At 41.3% G+C, this 18,041-nt stretch overlaps 1 protein-coding gene across 1 annotated transcript in view; it reads right to left on the minus strand.

The window, feature by feature from the left end:
* Positions 1-18,041, minus strand: part of RAPGEF5 (Rap guanine nucleotide exchange factor 5) — a 231,026-nt gene that overhangs the window by 137,797 nt on the left and 75,188 nt on the right. The window contains exon 7 of the mRNA XM_052638738.1: positions 547-595. Coding sequence (XP_052494698.1) covers positions 547-595 — 49 coding nt within the window. The remainder of the gene's footprint in view (positions 1-546; positions 596-18,041) is intronic.

Raw genomic sequence — 18,041 nt, forward strand, 5'->3', positions numbered from 1 at the left:
GCAAAACATGGCTTTCTCTCCTCAAGATGTAGCTGAGAGCTTCCTTTTCCTTTCCACTTATTATATTCCCAGATTGCTTCCTAAGGTATAAGGAATTGGATCCATACCATCAGTTCCTATGAAACATGCTTGCTATGAAATGTTATTAGACAATTCAATTATTTTTTTAAGAAGCCACTTTGAGATGAGAAATATAAAACAGAGACCACCATTACATTATCTATTTTCTTCTGTCATTATGACAAGTAAGGTAAAGTGGTTTGCTTTCTTTTGCTGGGTACCTAGACCCATGCTTGCAGTGGGCTTTTTAATTTTGAATTTCTTTTTTCCTTGAAGCATGAAATAAAGCCAGGCAGTGAAATTTGAAAAAACTGTATATATGACTGTGCTATTTTGACAGCAGAATAAATACTTTTTAAAACAAATGGAGATATGCTTTCTGGACCAAGTCTTCCCAGGATACATTCAACTGCTCACAACCACATAACATGTGAAACATCTCCAAAGAACCAGAATCTTCCTCCAGCCCCAAGAAAGACTACTCACCAGACTTCCTTGCTTTCAAAGCAATAACAGCTGCTAGCTCTCTCTGCACCTAAGAAAATATTAGGGGGAAAACATCAAATTAGAATAAGAAAAACATAGGTATTTGCAAAGTTAAGAGCTGTTGAGATGAGTTAAGTTTGCTGCCATATTTTTGTTTGTTTTTAATAATATGGAAAAACTTTTGCATAGGAATTTTAGGCTGAAAACCTCAAAGTATCTAATTGACTTCTTTTAAAAAGAAATTATAAACAGTTGCCAGAATGTACACATTGGAAAACATTGTTACTTATGATGCTTTGATGGGAAGTACCTCAAAAACATAACTGTGTAACATTCAGAAATAATGCAAATAAATTATTAAAACAGGCACAATACTGTGGCAAAGACTGCAAATATTTTTTCTCTCTCAAAGATTCTAGTTTATACAGAAATTCTGGAAAAACTGAGGTAGGTGACCCTAGTTTAATTGGACTTCTCTCTGAATACAATGAACGATCACTTGAGGCCTGACAGGTTTAACAGCAACTGTTTCAGATAACACGCTGCATAAAAGCAAATGCTATCAACACACAGGGCAGGTGAAATGGGAACAGGCAGGATGAACTTTAATATCCTAAGTGCCTTCAACCTCACTTATTGTCCACCTTTTTGCTTATTCACTCATTCTCTCTCTCTTCCCTGAACATATATGCTTAAATCCTTTCTCAAAAAGGAACATAAAACAGAGACCAAGAAAGATAACCACAGTCACTTGCAAAGATAATGTGGGGAAAAAAAAGATAACATGAGGAAAATATCTGGGAAACTTTTGGAGGTCTGAAGGGGTGGTGGTAGTGAGTTTGGAAGGGCCCTGCAGCTTAATGTGTTACACAAGTGACATTTTAAAGGCAGAGTGTGAAAGTTCAAGGTTAAAGAAGATTTGCTATGGAAATTAATCTAATTTATGCTGAGGTATGTGAAGGCAAAAGCAGCTCAGTGAGACACTGGGACTCTGCCTGGGATCCATACCACAAGGATCAACGTGCCGTCATCCCTGAAGAAAGCACTGCCCCTCCCGCACACTGCTGTAACGTCACGCTTCCCTGGCTGGCCAGTATGAATGCCAGTCCAAAGGGTCTATATACTCTCGATTCAGCTGATCCTTGGCTTTCTTGGGACTTCCTCAGGAAAATTATACTGTCATGAGAAGATAAGCAGTCCCTCGCTAATGGTGGGGGTCTGAAATCCAAAAACACTCGTGGGGGAATGGATAAAGATGTGGTACACGTATACAAGGGGGCATCACTGAGTCATTGAAAAGGATGAAATGATGCCATCTGCAGCAACACAGATGGACCCAGAGACTGTCACAGTGAGTGGAGTAAGTCAGACAGAGGAGGAGAAGTATCATACGACACCCCTTATATCTGGAATCTAACAAGAAATGATACAAATGAACTTGCAGAACAGAAAGAGACTAAAGACTCAGAGAACATCTGATGGTTGCTGAGAGGAGGATGGGGAGAAGGGGCAGCTAGGGAATTTGGGACTGACACGTACACACTGCTGTACTGATAATGGATAACAAACAAAAGACCTATTGTATAGCACGTGGAACTCTGCTCAATGTTATGTGGCATCCTGGATGGGAGAGGAGTTTGGGGGCGAAGGGATACATGTATATGTGTGGCTCAGTCCCTTCACTATTCACCGGAAACAACATTATTCGTCAATCAGCTCTGTGTGTGTATGTGTGTGTGTGTGCGTGCACGCATGCGTGCATGCTGAGCCACTTCTACTCCAATACAAAATTAAAAGTTAAAAAATAAACATAAAAATGCTCACAGACATAAAAATTTAGTTGAAGAACTTACGCAGAAAAAGAGAGTTGGGAGAGATAGAAGTGATGATTAACCAGAGGAAAGCCTTTACAAAATACTTGCATGTGTAGTAATAAAAAAGCAAAAAAAAAAAAAAAACAAACCACAAATTAGTGCCTGTTTTATATATTTGAAATTGTGTGTAAGGTTTATCGTAGTGACAGCCTCTCTCTTCAGAATTCTCTCCTGTTACAGGGGAGAATATTTGGAGGTGGACAAAGATACAGATTAGAAAGGCTCCCTGGGACCCTGTCAATGGCTTCCTAATGTTATGGGCACCCAGGGAAGACTCTTCTTGGCTCAGACATAGGAAGACAGCAGAGACAGGAAAAGATGCAGAAGGTGGCTCACTTAAAGCTGTCTTCTCCATTCTCCTTCAGTTTTCCATATCTGATACTCTCTTCATGAGAGCTTCAGTTTTTCTTTCTCGATTTAGAAATAAGACTCAAAACAGAAGTAGCTCAGAAAAGGAAAATGTTATATTCCCAACACTATATAAAACATCTCTGCAAAGATTTGGTGGAGAAAGAAAGGGAGAAAAAGGATAAGCAAGAAACCTATAGAGCACTTTTTGAGAAGCCAAGAAGATTGGGGAAAAAAAAAAAAACGGATAGTGAGAGACAAGAACTTCACAGTTAAAAATGAACCTAAGCTTTTTCTTTTTTCCATAAAATAAATGAGAATACTCTACTGTACCACACCACATCCCCTGAACATCTGCAGTCAGGGAGGACATACAAACTGTTACGTGCGGTGGCGCATAAAATAGTTTCCACAGTTATGCCCCTGAAGGAAAACATTTTTGAGCAAAACCCCAAGGATAGGTTATTCCTCCTCCAAAATACAAAGGGGAAAGCATTGAGCAAACAAATCACAGACTGGGTGAGATCCCGTCAGAGTCTCCTATAGATGGCTGGAAGGCATCACTGACTCAATGGACATGAGTCTGAGGAAACTCAGGGAGACAGTGAAGGACAGGGAAGGCTGGCGTGCTGCAGTCTATGGGGTTGCAAGAGGCGGACACGACCTAGTGACAGAACAACAACAAGTATCCTCTTAGCACGTTTTTTTAAGACACACCAGCAATCATTATTTCATTATTTTCAATTGTGACTAATGCCTGTCTTCTGGGCAAAGCTCTACTGAGGCAACCATCTTGTCAGCACCATGACTCAGGGCCATCAACACGCTTGCACTGACCCACAGGAGGTGGATGAAGAGGCAACTTTAAGGGAACAGAAACAGAACCCAGGGGAGGGGGAAAAAAAAAAGGCTGCCTGAGGGAGGACAAGGAAAATCCAAAAAGAAGGCACTCCCCCGAAGAAGGGACTTGCAGCAGAAATCTTCAGAACAAATTAGGACTCCAAGCCGCCTTTAGCAAATCCTTGTTAGGTTTATTCTGAACTGCAGACACAGAGGCTAGACTTCTCTTTGTAAGCACTAATAAGGGACTTGTCGGCACTGAAAAAGAAACGTGACACCCCAGCAACGCTCAAGTTTCCAGATGTCTGAAATCCTGGCCCACATTTTGATAACAACTTTCTGGGAACCCTGAGCAAAAACCAACCAGTTAAGATGCTCCTGAATTCCTAATATTCAGGGACTGATGAAGATAGTAAATATGTGGCAACTCTCTCTGAGTTCGCCTGTGTGTGTCTATCCACCCATACCCTTTTTCCTAATAAACACTTAACCTGTTTCACTTAAAAAAAAAAGAAGGTACAGTAAATATGTGCTGTTTTAAACCATTAACTTGGGGGAAGAGTCTGTTACACTGAAAAGTCTTTTATAGACAATTATTTTTCTACTTGATCTCCTTAATGTAAGCCTCTCTCATCACGACACAAATGGAACCCTCTTCTTAGATCAGTATCAAAAAACATATACATATAAATGTATATTTAAAAGTGGCCAAGAGCCATGCTCTGATATTCACCACTGTTTTTATTTATTATGAGGCCGCTAAACCACTGCCTAGAAAATTAGAAGAAATGCACTGCTGTAGATCTGACAGGAAGTACATTCTTACGGTGGTCTATCACAAGCCTGTGCTGTTCAGTTTCTCAGTCATGTCCGACTCTTTGCGACCCCAAGGACTGCAGGACGCCAGGCTCCCCTTTCCTTCATCATCTCCCGGAGCTTGCTCAAACTCATGTTCATCGAATGGGTGACTGAACATTCTATGTAGTTCAGAAGTGTTCCCTACCTATGTCACACCCTCAGGGAAGTCTTACAATAAGAAATCAGACACACTAATATTCCTGTAATGAAATGTATGATTATTCATACCAAATGGGATAAAGACAGACTAGGAGGAGTCTCAGGATTTTCTACTAAATATATTCAGTTTACGTTAGATTTTGGCACCAGGTGGCAGAATGGTAAAGAATCCACCTGCAGGAGACTCCAGAGATGCGAGTTCAATCCCTACATCGAGAAGATCTCCCAGAGGAGGAAATGGCAACCCCTTTCAGTTTTCCTGTCTGGGAGATTCCATGGACAGAGGAGCCTAGCAGGCTGCAGACCATGGGGTCACAAAACAGTTGGACATCACTTAGCAACTAAGCACACAAACATGCAAATTATGAAAACCTTTTGTTTTTAGGGCTAAATTATATTTGAGATTTGTGAATAATGGATGGTTCAAATAGGAAAAGCAGTACGTCAAGGCTGTATATTGTCACCCTGCTTATTTAACTTATATGCAGAGTACATCATGAGAAACGCTGGACTGGAAGAAACACAAGCTGGAATCAAGATTGCCTGGAGAAATATCAATAACCTCAGATATGCAGATGACACCACCCTTATGGCAGAAAGTGAAGAGGAACTCAAAAGCCTCTTGATGAAAGTGAAAGAGGAGAGTGAAAAAGTTGGCTTCAAGCTCAACACTCAGAAAACGAAGATCATGGCATCTGGTCCCATCACTTCATGGGAAATAGATGGGGAAACAGTGGAAACAGTGTCTGACTTTATTTTGCGGAGCTCCAAAATCACTGCAGGTGGTGACTTCAGCCATGAAATTGAAAGACGCTTACTCCTTGGAAGGAAAGTTATGACCAACCTAGATAGCATATTCAAAACCAGAGACATTACTTTGCCGACTAAGGTCCATCTAGTCAAGGCTATGGTTTTTCCTGTGGTCATGTATGGATGTGAGAGTTGGACTGTGAAGAAGGCTGAGCACTGAAGAATTGATGCTTTTGAACTGTGGTGTTGGAGAAGACTCTTGAGAGTCCCTTGGACTGCAAGGAGATCCAATCAGTCCATTCTGAAGGAGATCAGCCCTGGGATTTCTTTGGAAGGAATGATGCTAAAGCTGAAACTCCAGTACTTTGGCCACCTCATGTGAAGAGCTGACTCACTGGAAAAGACTCTGATGCTGGGAGGGATTGGGGGCAGGAGGAGAAGGGGACGACCGAGGATGAGATGGCTGGATGGCATCACGGACTCGATGGACGTGAGTCTGAGTGAACTCCGGGAGATGGTGATGGACAGGGAGGCCTGGCGTGCTGCGATTCATGGGGTCACAAAGAGTCAGACACGACTGAGCGACTGAAATGAACTGAACTGAAGGGACTGATAAAACACATGTCAAAACTTCCTTTCTCCTCTGGGTACCCATCAGCAATTTTAAAATGTTTTTAAATGTTGAAGTATTTTGGCTTTCTATGTTTAAAAACCAGCAGGGCTACTCACAAAATAGCCCTGAAATTCAACAAGAATCAGGGTTAGTCTCAGTTCCAGCATTTTGTCTATTTTTCTCTGGCTTTATAAGGCTTTCAGACTGAATGAGTCTTGCATCAGCACAAGATTCAAGAGGCAACAGAAAGTGTCAAATACAAGCCCCGAGTGCCAGAGATCGTGGCCATGGAGAGGTCAACCGAGAAGACCTGGTGGCCTTCCTGGAGGAAGAGGCCCCTGAAAACCAAGCAAGAAGCTGGAGAAAGCCAGCGAAGGTCACTGTGGGGGACAGACCAACAGCGACAGATGCCACCAAAGGGCCATCCTTACAAACTAATTTTACAGAAAGTCATGAATTCACAAATTTCCTAAAGCTTTTTAGTAAATATATTAATCTTACAAATCTTTAAATGTTGATAATATAACCAAAATGTTTCTAAAACACAGAACACATTTTCTCAATTTCCTAAATTGAATGTAAGAAGAAACATAATTCAATACACTTTCCTGTTTTATTCCCAAATATACTTGCTTCCAAAACAGGGTTAAAAATTCTAGATAAATAAATAAATATGCTTATTAAAGCCATCATCATATTTTTGGATAAGATATAAACTGAGTAGTGATGGTGGCTAGACTTCTGTCCCATGAAGAAATAGCCACATAGTCAGTGACAATTTTCTTTGTTCCTCAGTGGCCCATTTTCCTATTTCCAAATTCACTGTTCTGTTCTAAATAGTTAATATTGCCACAGGACTGACACATGAGTAATCCTGTGATTACCTGCTAATGTCAACCCATAATTAGAAAATTAAGAAAGTTATTTATCTGTCTAGACAGTACTGCTCTCCACCTAATAGTTTATTTAATAAATAGTTGTTTTCCTAATAACTGCTCTCACCGTATCAAAGATGTGTTTGATAAGCATGCTATGACGATAAAATATGCTTATTCTTATCTCAAGGATATTAGGGATATTTAAAAAAAAAATCTCATAAAGACTTTGTGGACTAAATACAGATATGTCTGTCTATTTTAACTTAGATAATCACTGGCCAAAGACTAATACACACATAAGTGACCTGAAACTGACTAGTGGAATAAAGTCCTCCATGTAAGTTCTTTTTCTCTTTTCTTTCTTTAAAACATTTATTCACTTGGCTGTGCCAGGTCTTAGTTTCAACATGTGAGCTTTCAGGTTCACACGCGGCAATTGGCACCTCGTTCCCTGCCCAGGGACTGAACGCAGGCCCCTGCACGGGAAGCACGGAGTCTCTAGCCACTGCCCCACCGGGGAAGTCCCTATATGTGAGTTCGCTTAAGTCCGTTATTTAGGCCTGCTGCTTGCACATGTATCTCCTATGCACGAGGTCCACATTAAAAAGACGTGATAATTTTTAGTTGATCATAAACATGGTGTAAGTTAACAATGGAAATGAGATTATTTAGAATTGCATAACAATGGTTTTGGAATAGTACGAGGATGACATTCAGGTCACCAAGAAATGATGGACTCCAGAGAGAGCAACACCTGGACTGTACTCAGTTTGAAGTACCATCTGTTTAGGTTATGAGGAGGTGACAGGATTCACAGGACAACCCCGAGGTGGTCACTCCTCACAGTCGATGTGACGTAGCAGCCTTCATTTATCTTGTCCTCAACTGCAGGGTCTGGCACGTTACCCGTCCTCTTGCTCTTAGCCTCTAGGATTCCATGACACCATACCCTCCAGGCTTTTCTCTTTTCTCTCTGGCTGCCACTTCTCTTCCCTCAAGGATTCGCTTTCCCTTATCTTTAAGTTTTGATGACCCTCTCAGTGGTTTGTTCTTAGCCCTCTCAACCTTCTCTTTCTATTCGTTCTCCCTAGGCAACCTCACTTACTCACAGGATTTCAATCTATCTGCATTTCCAGGGTCCAAAAGTCTCATCCTCATCTAACTCCAGGACCTAAATGCCCCACGAGTAACTCAAACTCAACACTTCCAAATGTGAAGTCACTTTCTTACCACTTCCCTCCTCTCTCTAATCTGCAGCATGGCCCATATACCCAGGCAGTGAATGGTACCACCATGTACCCAGGGTCTCAAGCCAAGAAGTGAGGTGTTCTTGTTTTAATGCAGCCCACCATCTCCTCCCAACTCAGACTGCTGCCTCTCATTTACCTCTCTTCAAACCACATCATACTCAATAGAAAATATATATCTTATATTACATCTCTTGCTAAAAAACTCTTCAAAGACTTCCCATGACACCATGACAGAGTTCAATGTCCAATATTTCATATTTAATATTCTTTTCATCTGGTCTTCAGTATCACCTATTTCCATATCTCCTTTTGTTGGGTGAGGGAGTTCTTCATTGGTGTGCTTGGGTTTTCTCTAGTTGTGGCAAGCAGGGGCTACTCTTTGTTGTGATGTGTGGGCTTTTCATTGCAGTGGCTTCTCTTGTGGCAAAAAGGCATGTTTTAGCTCTACAAACTTTCAAATACTCAGAGCTACCCACAGTGGAAATGGTCTACGATGTGAAGTTCAGTAGAAGGTGCTTTATATGGGAAGGGAAATTTCAGAAGTACCCAGACCAAGGATTTATTCTCAAGATTTGTTTTATGAATGCCTCCTACCCAAATTATCCACTATCATCAAAAGAGAACAAGCGTAAACCTCCTGGGAGTCACCTGTCAGTCTGCAGTAGAACAGTTGGGGATATTATTGCCATTTCATCTAGCTAACAGAGACGGGGTAGGGAGGGGGTGCAAATCTCAACAAACAGATGAAAAAGAACAGTTGGAGGCCATTCCTTACTGTGGAAATCTCTTCAGTTTCATGGCACAAAGAACAGGAGATGCTACAGATGTACCGGCCAAATGTAATCTGAAAAGAGCAAGCAAATGACACTGACATCTTTTCAAAAGAGCAGGGGAATCTGCTCCTTCAGTCTTCAAAGCTGCTCTCACAATTCTTGATCTAGTCATTTCCCTAAAGCTCTAACTGCTCATCCACGTGAATTTCTTAACGAACATTTTATACATATGAAATGTTATAAGGAAACACGTACACATTGGACACCCTGGGTTTTGCTATGACAATGAAATAAAACATTGATTATTCTTACATCAATACATTTTTTTTTAATTTTTATATCTCAAGTTACTTTTTTCCATTTTCTGGTAAGACCAGAGTATTTTCAATCTGTATCACATGTAATGATTCTTCAATAGATTTATATGATATGGTTTATTTAACAAAGTATCTTTAAAGACATACTTTGCAAACTTATGTCTTTAGCATGCCTTTTATTTCATATTACGTGTCATTTCTTACATGCCCTTTCTTAATTAGTGTGCTTTTTGGAAGTAAGTTTCTAAACTGCAGCAGGAGTATAACCTATAGCTCTAGACATTCCCAGGATCTACAGTAAGGATCTCCCATCAGAAGGGATAGGTCCTATAGAAGTTGAAGGATTGAAGAAAAGATGAGAAGGGGTCAACAGAGGATGAGATGGTTGAATGGCATCACTGACTCAATGGACACAAGTTTGAGCAAACTCAGAGACTTAGTTAAGGACAAGGAAGGCTAGTGTGCTGCAGTTCATGGGGTCACAAAGAGTCAGACACGACTGAGCAACTGAACAACAAGGGCCGTTACACGTCCTGCACTGGCATGAATCCAGATCATCTAAGACCCCTTCCAACCAGGAAGTCTATCTACAAAAACTGCGAATGTGGGAGGACATCCTAGAAGAACAAGATACAGAACACAAGATCCAAAAGCCTGTAACGGGAACAGGAAATCTCCGTCTAGTTTATGCCAACCTTGAGGGAGACCTGGGAATCTGGTTGTTGGGGCAGAGTCACAGCCCTCCACCCCACAGCACGGGACTGCTATGGGCATGAAGTGAGTTAACACCTATAAAGCATCCAGGAATGGCGACTGCAATAGTGAGTGCTACTTTGCATGTTAGCTACCATTACCATCATCATCATCGCATTACTATAAGTAATACAGCTGAGCTTAACAACAAATTATAATAGAAGGACATTTCAGTCCCTAGTTGCTTTACTATTCATTTGTTTAAGCCCTTCTTCCCATCTAAATTATTAAAACTCCTTGACAATCAGTATTGCTTCTGCTTATCATATGCCTCCTACACAGCCCCCATATTGCCAGTAGCATAAAAGTGACTGACAGGCTTCACTGAAAAGTTATAACAGTGCCTACAGGTCAGGTATTTCTAGAGTTTATATATTTTTTTAAATACGCTTTTAGATTTCTACAGAATTCTGAAGCTTTTACAAATGCATGTAAGACAGACCTCAGATTTAGAAATTCACTTTGAAACTTCAGGGGGATCAACCAACGAGCTGTGGCCTGGCAGCTTTTGGCATCCAAGAGACAACTGCTGTTGAATGAATCAAGGGATTGCAGCTGTATTCAACAAGGAGTGTGTATTGCTTTTGTATTTGCCCTAGCAAATCACGACCCACTGAGAAGCTTAAGAGAACACCCATTGATCATCTCACACTGCCATAGGTTAGGAGTGCAGAGGAAGCATGGTTCAGCTGGATCCTCTGCTTAGAGACTTATGAGGCCAAAAATGAAGGTACAGGCGGAGCTGTGTTCCCTGTGGAGACCCTGGGAGAGAAGATGCTTCCAAGTGCATCCAGGTTGTTGGCAGAGTCTGGTTCCTGCGTCTATGTGACTAGGGGACCCATTCCCTTGCTTGTGTCACCTGGAACCTGCCCTGAGCTCCTCGAAGCCTCTCTCTGGTCCTGGCAGAGGAAGACCTACTTCTCAGAGCCAGCAGCAACACACTGAATCCTCACGCTCGGAATCTTTCCTTATTCTCTCTTCTGCCATTTCTCTTTGATGCTCACCGAGCAAGGTTCACAGGATTAGACTGGGTACTTGCAGACGATCCAGATCTGTACACTAATTACATCAGCAGAGTACCTTTTACCACATAGTGAGTATTTACAGGTGCCAAATAGTGCATTCATCTTTGGGGTCATTCTACCTACTAAGGTACAGCAACTCAGATCCTCAGAGCCCGCTTGGAAAACTAGCCTTGAACCCCATTTTAGGATTTTATAGTAACATGCTAATAAGTCTAGTCCTGGGTCATGATTTACCTGCTGTAACATCTGTACCAGAACATACCTCTGAGTTCACACAATGGAATCCCATGACTTGAGAGCCAGTCTGAATAAATATCTGAATTGCTAAACCATGCAGTCATGTTTACAGTATCTCATGATCCCTAACAGGCTAAAGTTAAAATGCTGTTTAATAAAATTGCATAGGTTTCATTTTATACAATTCTTCAAATAAGAAGACTCTATAATCAAACCCCACCTATTGAGACCTATTCAGTAACTATGAAGTATCCTAAGTGAAGATAATGTAGAGAATTGCTTTTTGAACCCTAAATTGCTATTTTTCATTACTACAGCAATTACTGTACAATAGTAAAAATTGCTATTTTTAATTACTCAATATTTCCTGTCTCAAATGCTTCACCTCTGCAATGCAAATAACAACCCCCTGTGGTGTGCAAGGCTGAAATGTGATGCTGCATAAGAAACAGAAGCAGGATGCTTGCACAAGGTAAGAACTCAACAAAAATCACCCAGTCTCAGCCTTTTACCCAGATCTCATTTGGTCTTCATAACTCAGCAACTGGTTAAGACATTTATATCTGCAAACAAGTTTCTTCAATAATTTCCCCATAGAGAAGTTCATCTGTGCTGTTTCTAATACAAAAAATGGAAAACAACCATAATGGTCAGAGGATGATAAATCCATGGTATAGGGTGCTATGAACCACAACCGATGTCACAGGAGGTACTGCTGGTGCTGAAAATACATTAAGGGAAAAGTATGGGCCTCAAAATAAGAGTCATTTTTTTTGACATATTTTATAAAATATACACAGACAAGAAATATAAACTAGAAAGTAATAAACACTAAAGTGTCAGTAAGTCATTTCTAAGCAGTTTCACTATGGGCAACTTTTTTATTCTGGAAAATTTTTTTTTTAATTATTGTCTTTATATTCAAGTTAAATAACCCAAGTATCAGATAAATTTTTAAAATTTGCAAAGCATAATCCATAGTAACAATTATCATCATTTTGACACAGAATTCACCCTAATTCTAACCACCTAGTATGCACATAAAATTTCCTCATATTCTGATTTATATTAATACAACAGCATAAAATAACAAATTAATTTAAAATTTACCTTATTCCATCACCACCACAAACTCAAGTAGTTTTCTCTTTTTTACATGCCTCCTGGTCCTGCTTCACAAATGGACATAATACTAAAACTGTACCATTGACTGACCATTTAACTATGTAAAATTAAATTTCATCTAAGCAGCTATAAGAAGTTCTATTTTAAACAAATGCACAAAAGAAGCAACCCAACATGAAATGTTCATGGATCATCCTTTGAAAGCTCCTTCCACTTGCCTTAGATAGGATTTCACAGTAACACTCCACAAACCTGTGACCATTAATGTACAAACTGATGGCTAAATAAATGGTCTATCTGTTCGGTTCAGTTGCTTAGTCGTCTCCAACTCTTTGCGACCCCACGGACTGCAGCACACCAGGCCTCCCTGTCCATCACCAACTCCCGGAGTTTACCCAAACTCATGTCCATTGAGTCAGTGATGCCATCCAACCATCTCATCCTCTGTTGTCCCCTTCTCCTCCTGCCTTCAATCTTTCCCAGCATCAGGATCTTTTCAAATGAGTCAGTTCTTCACATCAGGTGGCCAATGTATTGGAGCTTCAGCTTCAGCATCAGTCTCTTCAATGAATATTCAGGACTGATTTCCTTTAGGATGGACCGGTTGGATCTCTGTGCAGTCCAAGGGACTCTCAAGAGTCTTCTGCAACACCACAGTTCAAAAGCATCAATTCTTTGGCACTAAAAATTCTCCAAGCCAGTTTTCAACAATACGTGAACCAAGAAATTCCAGATGTTCAAGCTGGTTTTAGAAAAGGCAGAGGAACCAGAGATCAAATTGCCAGTGTGCACTGGATCATCAAAAAAGCAGGAGAGTTCCAGAAAAGCATCTATTTCTGCTTTATTGACTATGCCAAAGCCTTTGACTGTGTAGATCACACAAAACTATGGAAAATTCTGAAAGAGATGGGAATACCAGACCATCTGACCTGCCTCTTGAGAAATCTGTATGCAGGTCTGGAACCAACAGTTAGAACTGGACATGGAACAACAGACTGGTTTCAAAAGGAGAACGTCAAGGCTGTATATTGTCACCCTGCTTATTTAACTTATATGCAGAGTACATCATGAGAAACGCTGGGCTAGATGAAGCACAAGCTGGAATCAAGATTGCCAGGAAAAACATCAATAACCTCAGATATGCAGATGACACCACCCTTATGGCAGAAAGTGAAGAGGAACTAAAGAGCCTCTTGATGGAAGTGAAAGAGGAGAGTGAAAAAGTTGGCTTAAAGCTCAACATTTAGAAAATGAAGATCATGGCATCTGGTCCCATCACTTCATGGGAAGTAGATGGGGAAACAGTGGAAACAGTGGCAGACTTTATTTTCTTGGGCTCCAAAATCACTGCAGGTGGTGACTGCAGCCATGAAATAAAAAGACATTTACTCCTTGGAAGGAAAGTTATGACCAACCTAGACAGCATATTAAAAAGCAGAGACATTACTTTGTCCACAAAGGTCTGTCTAGTCAAGGCTATGGTTTTTCCCATAGTCATGTATGGATGTTAGAGTTGGGATTGTAAAGAAAGCTGAGCACCGAAGAATTGATGCTTTTGAACTATAGTCTATCTGTATACCCTGTCAATTAAAAAGGTCTGTTTTGCATATATATTACAGAGAAAAATTATCTTCTTCTTGGGAACTGATACCCAAAGATCATAATATATTGTATACACACACACACTTCTTCCCTTATTGACAAGGGATTCTTCAAGTCACATTTTATTCTTGAATGGGTTCTGCACACAGACATCTTTCTGAAATGATGCTTTTAAGTTAATGTCTCCACAATGTGCTCATCTCAGTAGGCAAAACACCATGTACTATGCTATTCACCAAAAACCAAATCATACATCACAAGGCTAGAGTTAAATTAGGTTACCACAAGATCCGAGCATGTACAGACGGTTTCTTTGAAAAGTGAAGTCGCTCAGTCATGTCCAACTCTTTGCGACCCCACGGACTATAGCCTACCACACTCCTCTGTCCATGGGATTTTCCAGGAGTGGGTTGTCATTTACTTCTCCAGACAACCTTCCAAACTCAGGGACTGAACCCGGGTCTCCAGCACTGTAGGCAGACGCTTTACTGTCTCAGTTACCAGGCAAGTCCTGGTTTCTTTGAAAGTAGAGACAATAAGTTCGTATTTAGTTTTAAAAAGTCATGTGTGTGTACATCTGTATCTTTTGCTATTTAGGGAGGTATTCCCAAGATGAAGAGAATCAACTTGATGAGTGGTAGATGTAGACTATATTAAGCCTGTTTGATTTACAAAGGAGAGAAAAATACCACTGAGTTACGTGTTAACATTGATAATCGTGGGCTTTGTGATGTGTTACCATGAGATCCTACCTGAGAGAAACTAAAGGAGCTGTAACCAGCTCTCCACATGGTCCTAGAGACTTAAAAACCCACAGCCAAAGGTGCCTTGAACACTGTGACAGCTGATCAGGGTAGCTCTAAAGCACAACGAGGAAAGGTACTAATCAACCCCACAACTCCTTAGAAATATCAAGAACAAGGAAAACTACACCAAGACTGTGCTACAAGTGCTCCGGGGCTTTCTTGATGCTTCCTGAAACCAGATCTGTCTTCCTGGGCCTCATTTGACACTTCCGCTCAAATCTCAATCCACCTGACCTTCCCCAAATCACGTAGCAGCTCTGAAGCCCCTGGAAGGGCTGGAACCAGGCTACAGTTTCAAGTGGGAATTGTACGTTCCCTGCAGATGAGAAATACAAGGTGGCAAGGTGTTCAAGATCTTGCAGTACCCAGACACAAGGTAAGTCATTCCCTGGGGGAGTCACTTATTTTTATTCTCTGAACAAACATGCTCACTCAGGTCTGTGACAGACTCAGAAAATGGAGATTAACTCCACTCCATTTCTCTGTTCCCCGGAAAGGAAGAGGCAGCTAGCCCAGAAAAACAGTGAGTGGAGATCAGTACTTTAGCATTAAAAAAGCCGTATTTCTAAATGCAGCAAAATTCATCACTGGATGGTGTGCATTGCGTACTCAGTGTGACAGATTCTCCCCTCTTCCCCTAACCTAAGATTATTTCTAGACCTTACTAACTCTACGTATCATCTCTTAAATAAGTCTCCCAAGTTCTAACTTTTTAAACATTCGGCAAAACTCAAATCCCATGCTATTTCTTCTTCCTGAACTGGTACCAATGTGAACAATTCCAATCAAAAAAGCTGTCACCATTCTCTTTAGGGAAGCCCCAGGAATAGCAGACTGGGCAGCCATTCCTTTCTCCACGGGGTCTTTCTGACCAAGGGATCGAACCTGGGTCTCCCATACTACAGGCAAATTCTTTACCATCTGAGCCACTAGGGAAGCCCTCTCTCGGACACGACTGCCCAAACAGGAATTTCTCCACCGTATCAAATCCAACTCATAGATTCATCCAGAAGGATGAACTAAAGGAATCCTAGCCACTTTATATGCTTCCAGACCCAGAAAGGATATAGCACACTCTTGTGAAAGAGAAACCTTAAAGAAAACAAGGGAAGGTTCAGGAGAAAGACTACCCATGGCAAAGGAGAGGCGTTCTAAATGAGGGAGAGGAGCGAGACCGCTGACGCACCGCCTTGACGAGCTGGGGTCTTCGAGTTTCCTAGTGTCGTGCTTTTGGTGATACAGGACAATTGGTTGTTCATTAAGACTGTTCCTGGTGCCTCCCTGAAAAGCATTTCCCAAGAGATTCTATCTAAGGAAAAGATGACATGGGAGAAGAGTCACAGGCCCGGGTTAAGTGCAGGTCCCAGTTAATGAGCGGAAAATCAGGTCCTTTTTACCTGTAAAGCAGGATTCCAGAGAGGGAAAATGTGAGATGACTTTTACTAGAAAGAATGCTAGGAAGCATGAGAGAACAAGTTCATGGCTGACGGAAAAACTGATGGAGTTAATGTCACAACTTCTGGACATTAAGCAGGGAAAGACTGCTGTGAAGTTGACAACGTGCTGCAGTTATAACCACGTCTTCTTTTCTTTTTTGTCTTTTTTTCCTAGAGAGTTGCAAAAAGAAATTCCATCTCAAATCTCTTCTTCTCTAATACTTGCACCAAAATTTATGTGTCCTGTTGACTGCTTGGGGTTTCATCTGCTTCAAGATCATCTAGGACTTACAGCAGTAACCTTCATTTGTAATTTGGGTTAGATTTTTTTTTTTTAAGGTCAAAGGTAGTTAGTTCTCAGAGGAGTGATAATGTACCCTACAAGAAGGAATTTGGAAAATACCACTAAGGACATCAAACGGAGAGGGGTTCTAAACTAAAATTGGATGAGCTGAAGAAAATGAGCAACAGGATAGAGCAGAGACATACCAAGAGAGAAATCTACACTGATAAAAATTATCACCAACATCAGCTTTGAGAAAGAATATGAGGGTGCCAGGAATACCACGGGCAAGATGGTGGAGGAGAAGGCCGTGCACTCGTCTTCTCTGTGAGAACTCCAAAATTACAACTCTTTGCTGAACAACCATTGACAGGGGAATGTTGGATCCCACAAAAAAGATATTCCACATCCAGGGGAAAAGGAGAAGCCCCAACAAGACAGTAAGAGGGGTGAGATCACATTTAGAACCAAACCCCATACCCACCAGAGACACTTGGAGAGCTCAAACAAAACCTTGAGCGCACCAGGACCCAGAGACCCCACAGAGACCGAGCCAGACCTGTGTTTGAGTCTCCTGCAGAGGTATGGGTCAGCTGTGGCCTGCCACAGGGGCAGGGGCTCTGGGTGCAGCTACCTGAGTCACAAAACCTCTGCTATAAGCCCTCCTGGAGGAGGTCACCATTAAGCCCCATAGGACCACCCAAGACAGACAGGTCATGGTGGAGAGTTCTGACAAAATATGGTCCACTGGCGAAGGCAATGACAAACCACTTCAGTATTCTTGCCTTGAGAACCCCATGAACAGTACGAAAAGGCAAAAAGACAGGATGCTGAATGATGAACTCCCCAGGTCGGTAGGTGCCCAATATGCTACTGGAGATCACTAGAGAAATAACTCCAGAAAGAATGAAGGGATGGAGCCAAAATGAAAACAATGCCCGGCTGTGGATGTGACTGGTGATAGAAGCAAGGTCCAATGCTGTAAATGGCAATATTGCATAGGAACCTGGAATGTTAGGTCCATGAATCAAGGTAAATTAGAAGTGGTCAAAAGGAGATGGCAAGAGTGAACACTGACATTTTAGGAATCAGTGAACTAAAATGGATTGGAATGAGCAAATTTAATTCAGGTGACCATTATATCTACTACTGCGGGCAGGAATCCCTTAGAAGAAATGGAGGAGCCATCATAGTCAACAAAAGGGTCTGAAATGCAGTACTTCGGTGCAATCTCAAAAACGACAGAATGATCTCTCTGTTCATTTCCAAGGCAAACCATTCAGTATCACCGTAATCCAAGTCTATGCCCCAACCAGTAAAGCTGAAGAAGCTGAAGTCAAGCGGTTCTATGAAGACCTAAAAGACTTTCTAGAACTAACACCCAAAAAAGATGTCCTTTTCATTGTAGGGGAGTGGAATGCAAAAGGAGGAAGTTAAGAGATACCTGGAGTAACAGGCAAATTTGGCCTTGGAGTACAAAATGAAGCAAGGCAAAGGCTAACAGACTTTTGCCAAGAGAATGTACTGGTCATAGCAAACACCCTCTTCCAACAACACAAGAGAAGACT

The sequence above is a fragment of the Budorcas taxicolor genome, chromosome 4 (genome assembly GCF_023091745.1).
Source record: "Budorcas taxicolor isolate Tak-1 chromosome 4, Takin1.1, whole genome shotgun sequence".
Lineage (NCBI taxonomy): Eukaryota > Metazoa > Chordata > Mammalia > Artiodactyla > Bovidae > Budorcas > Budorcas taxicolor.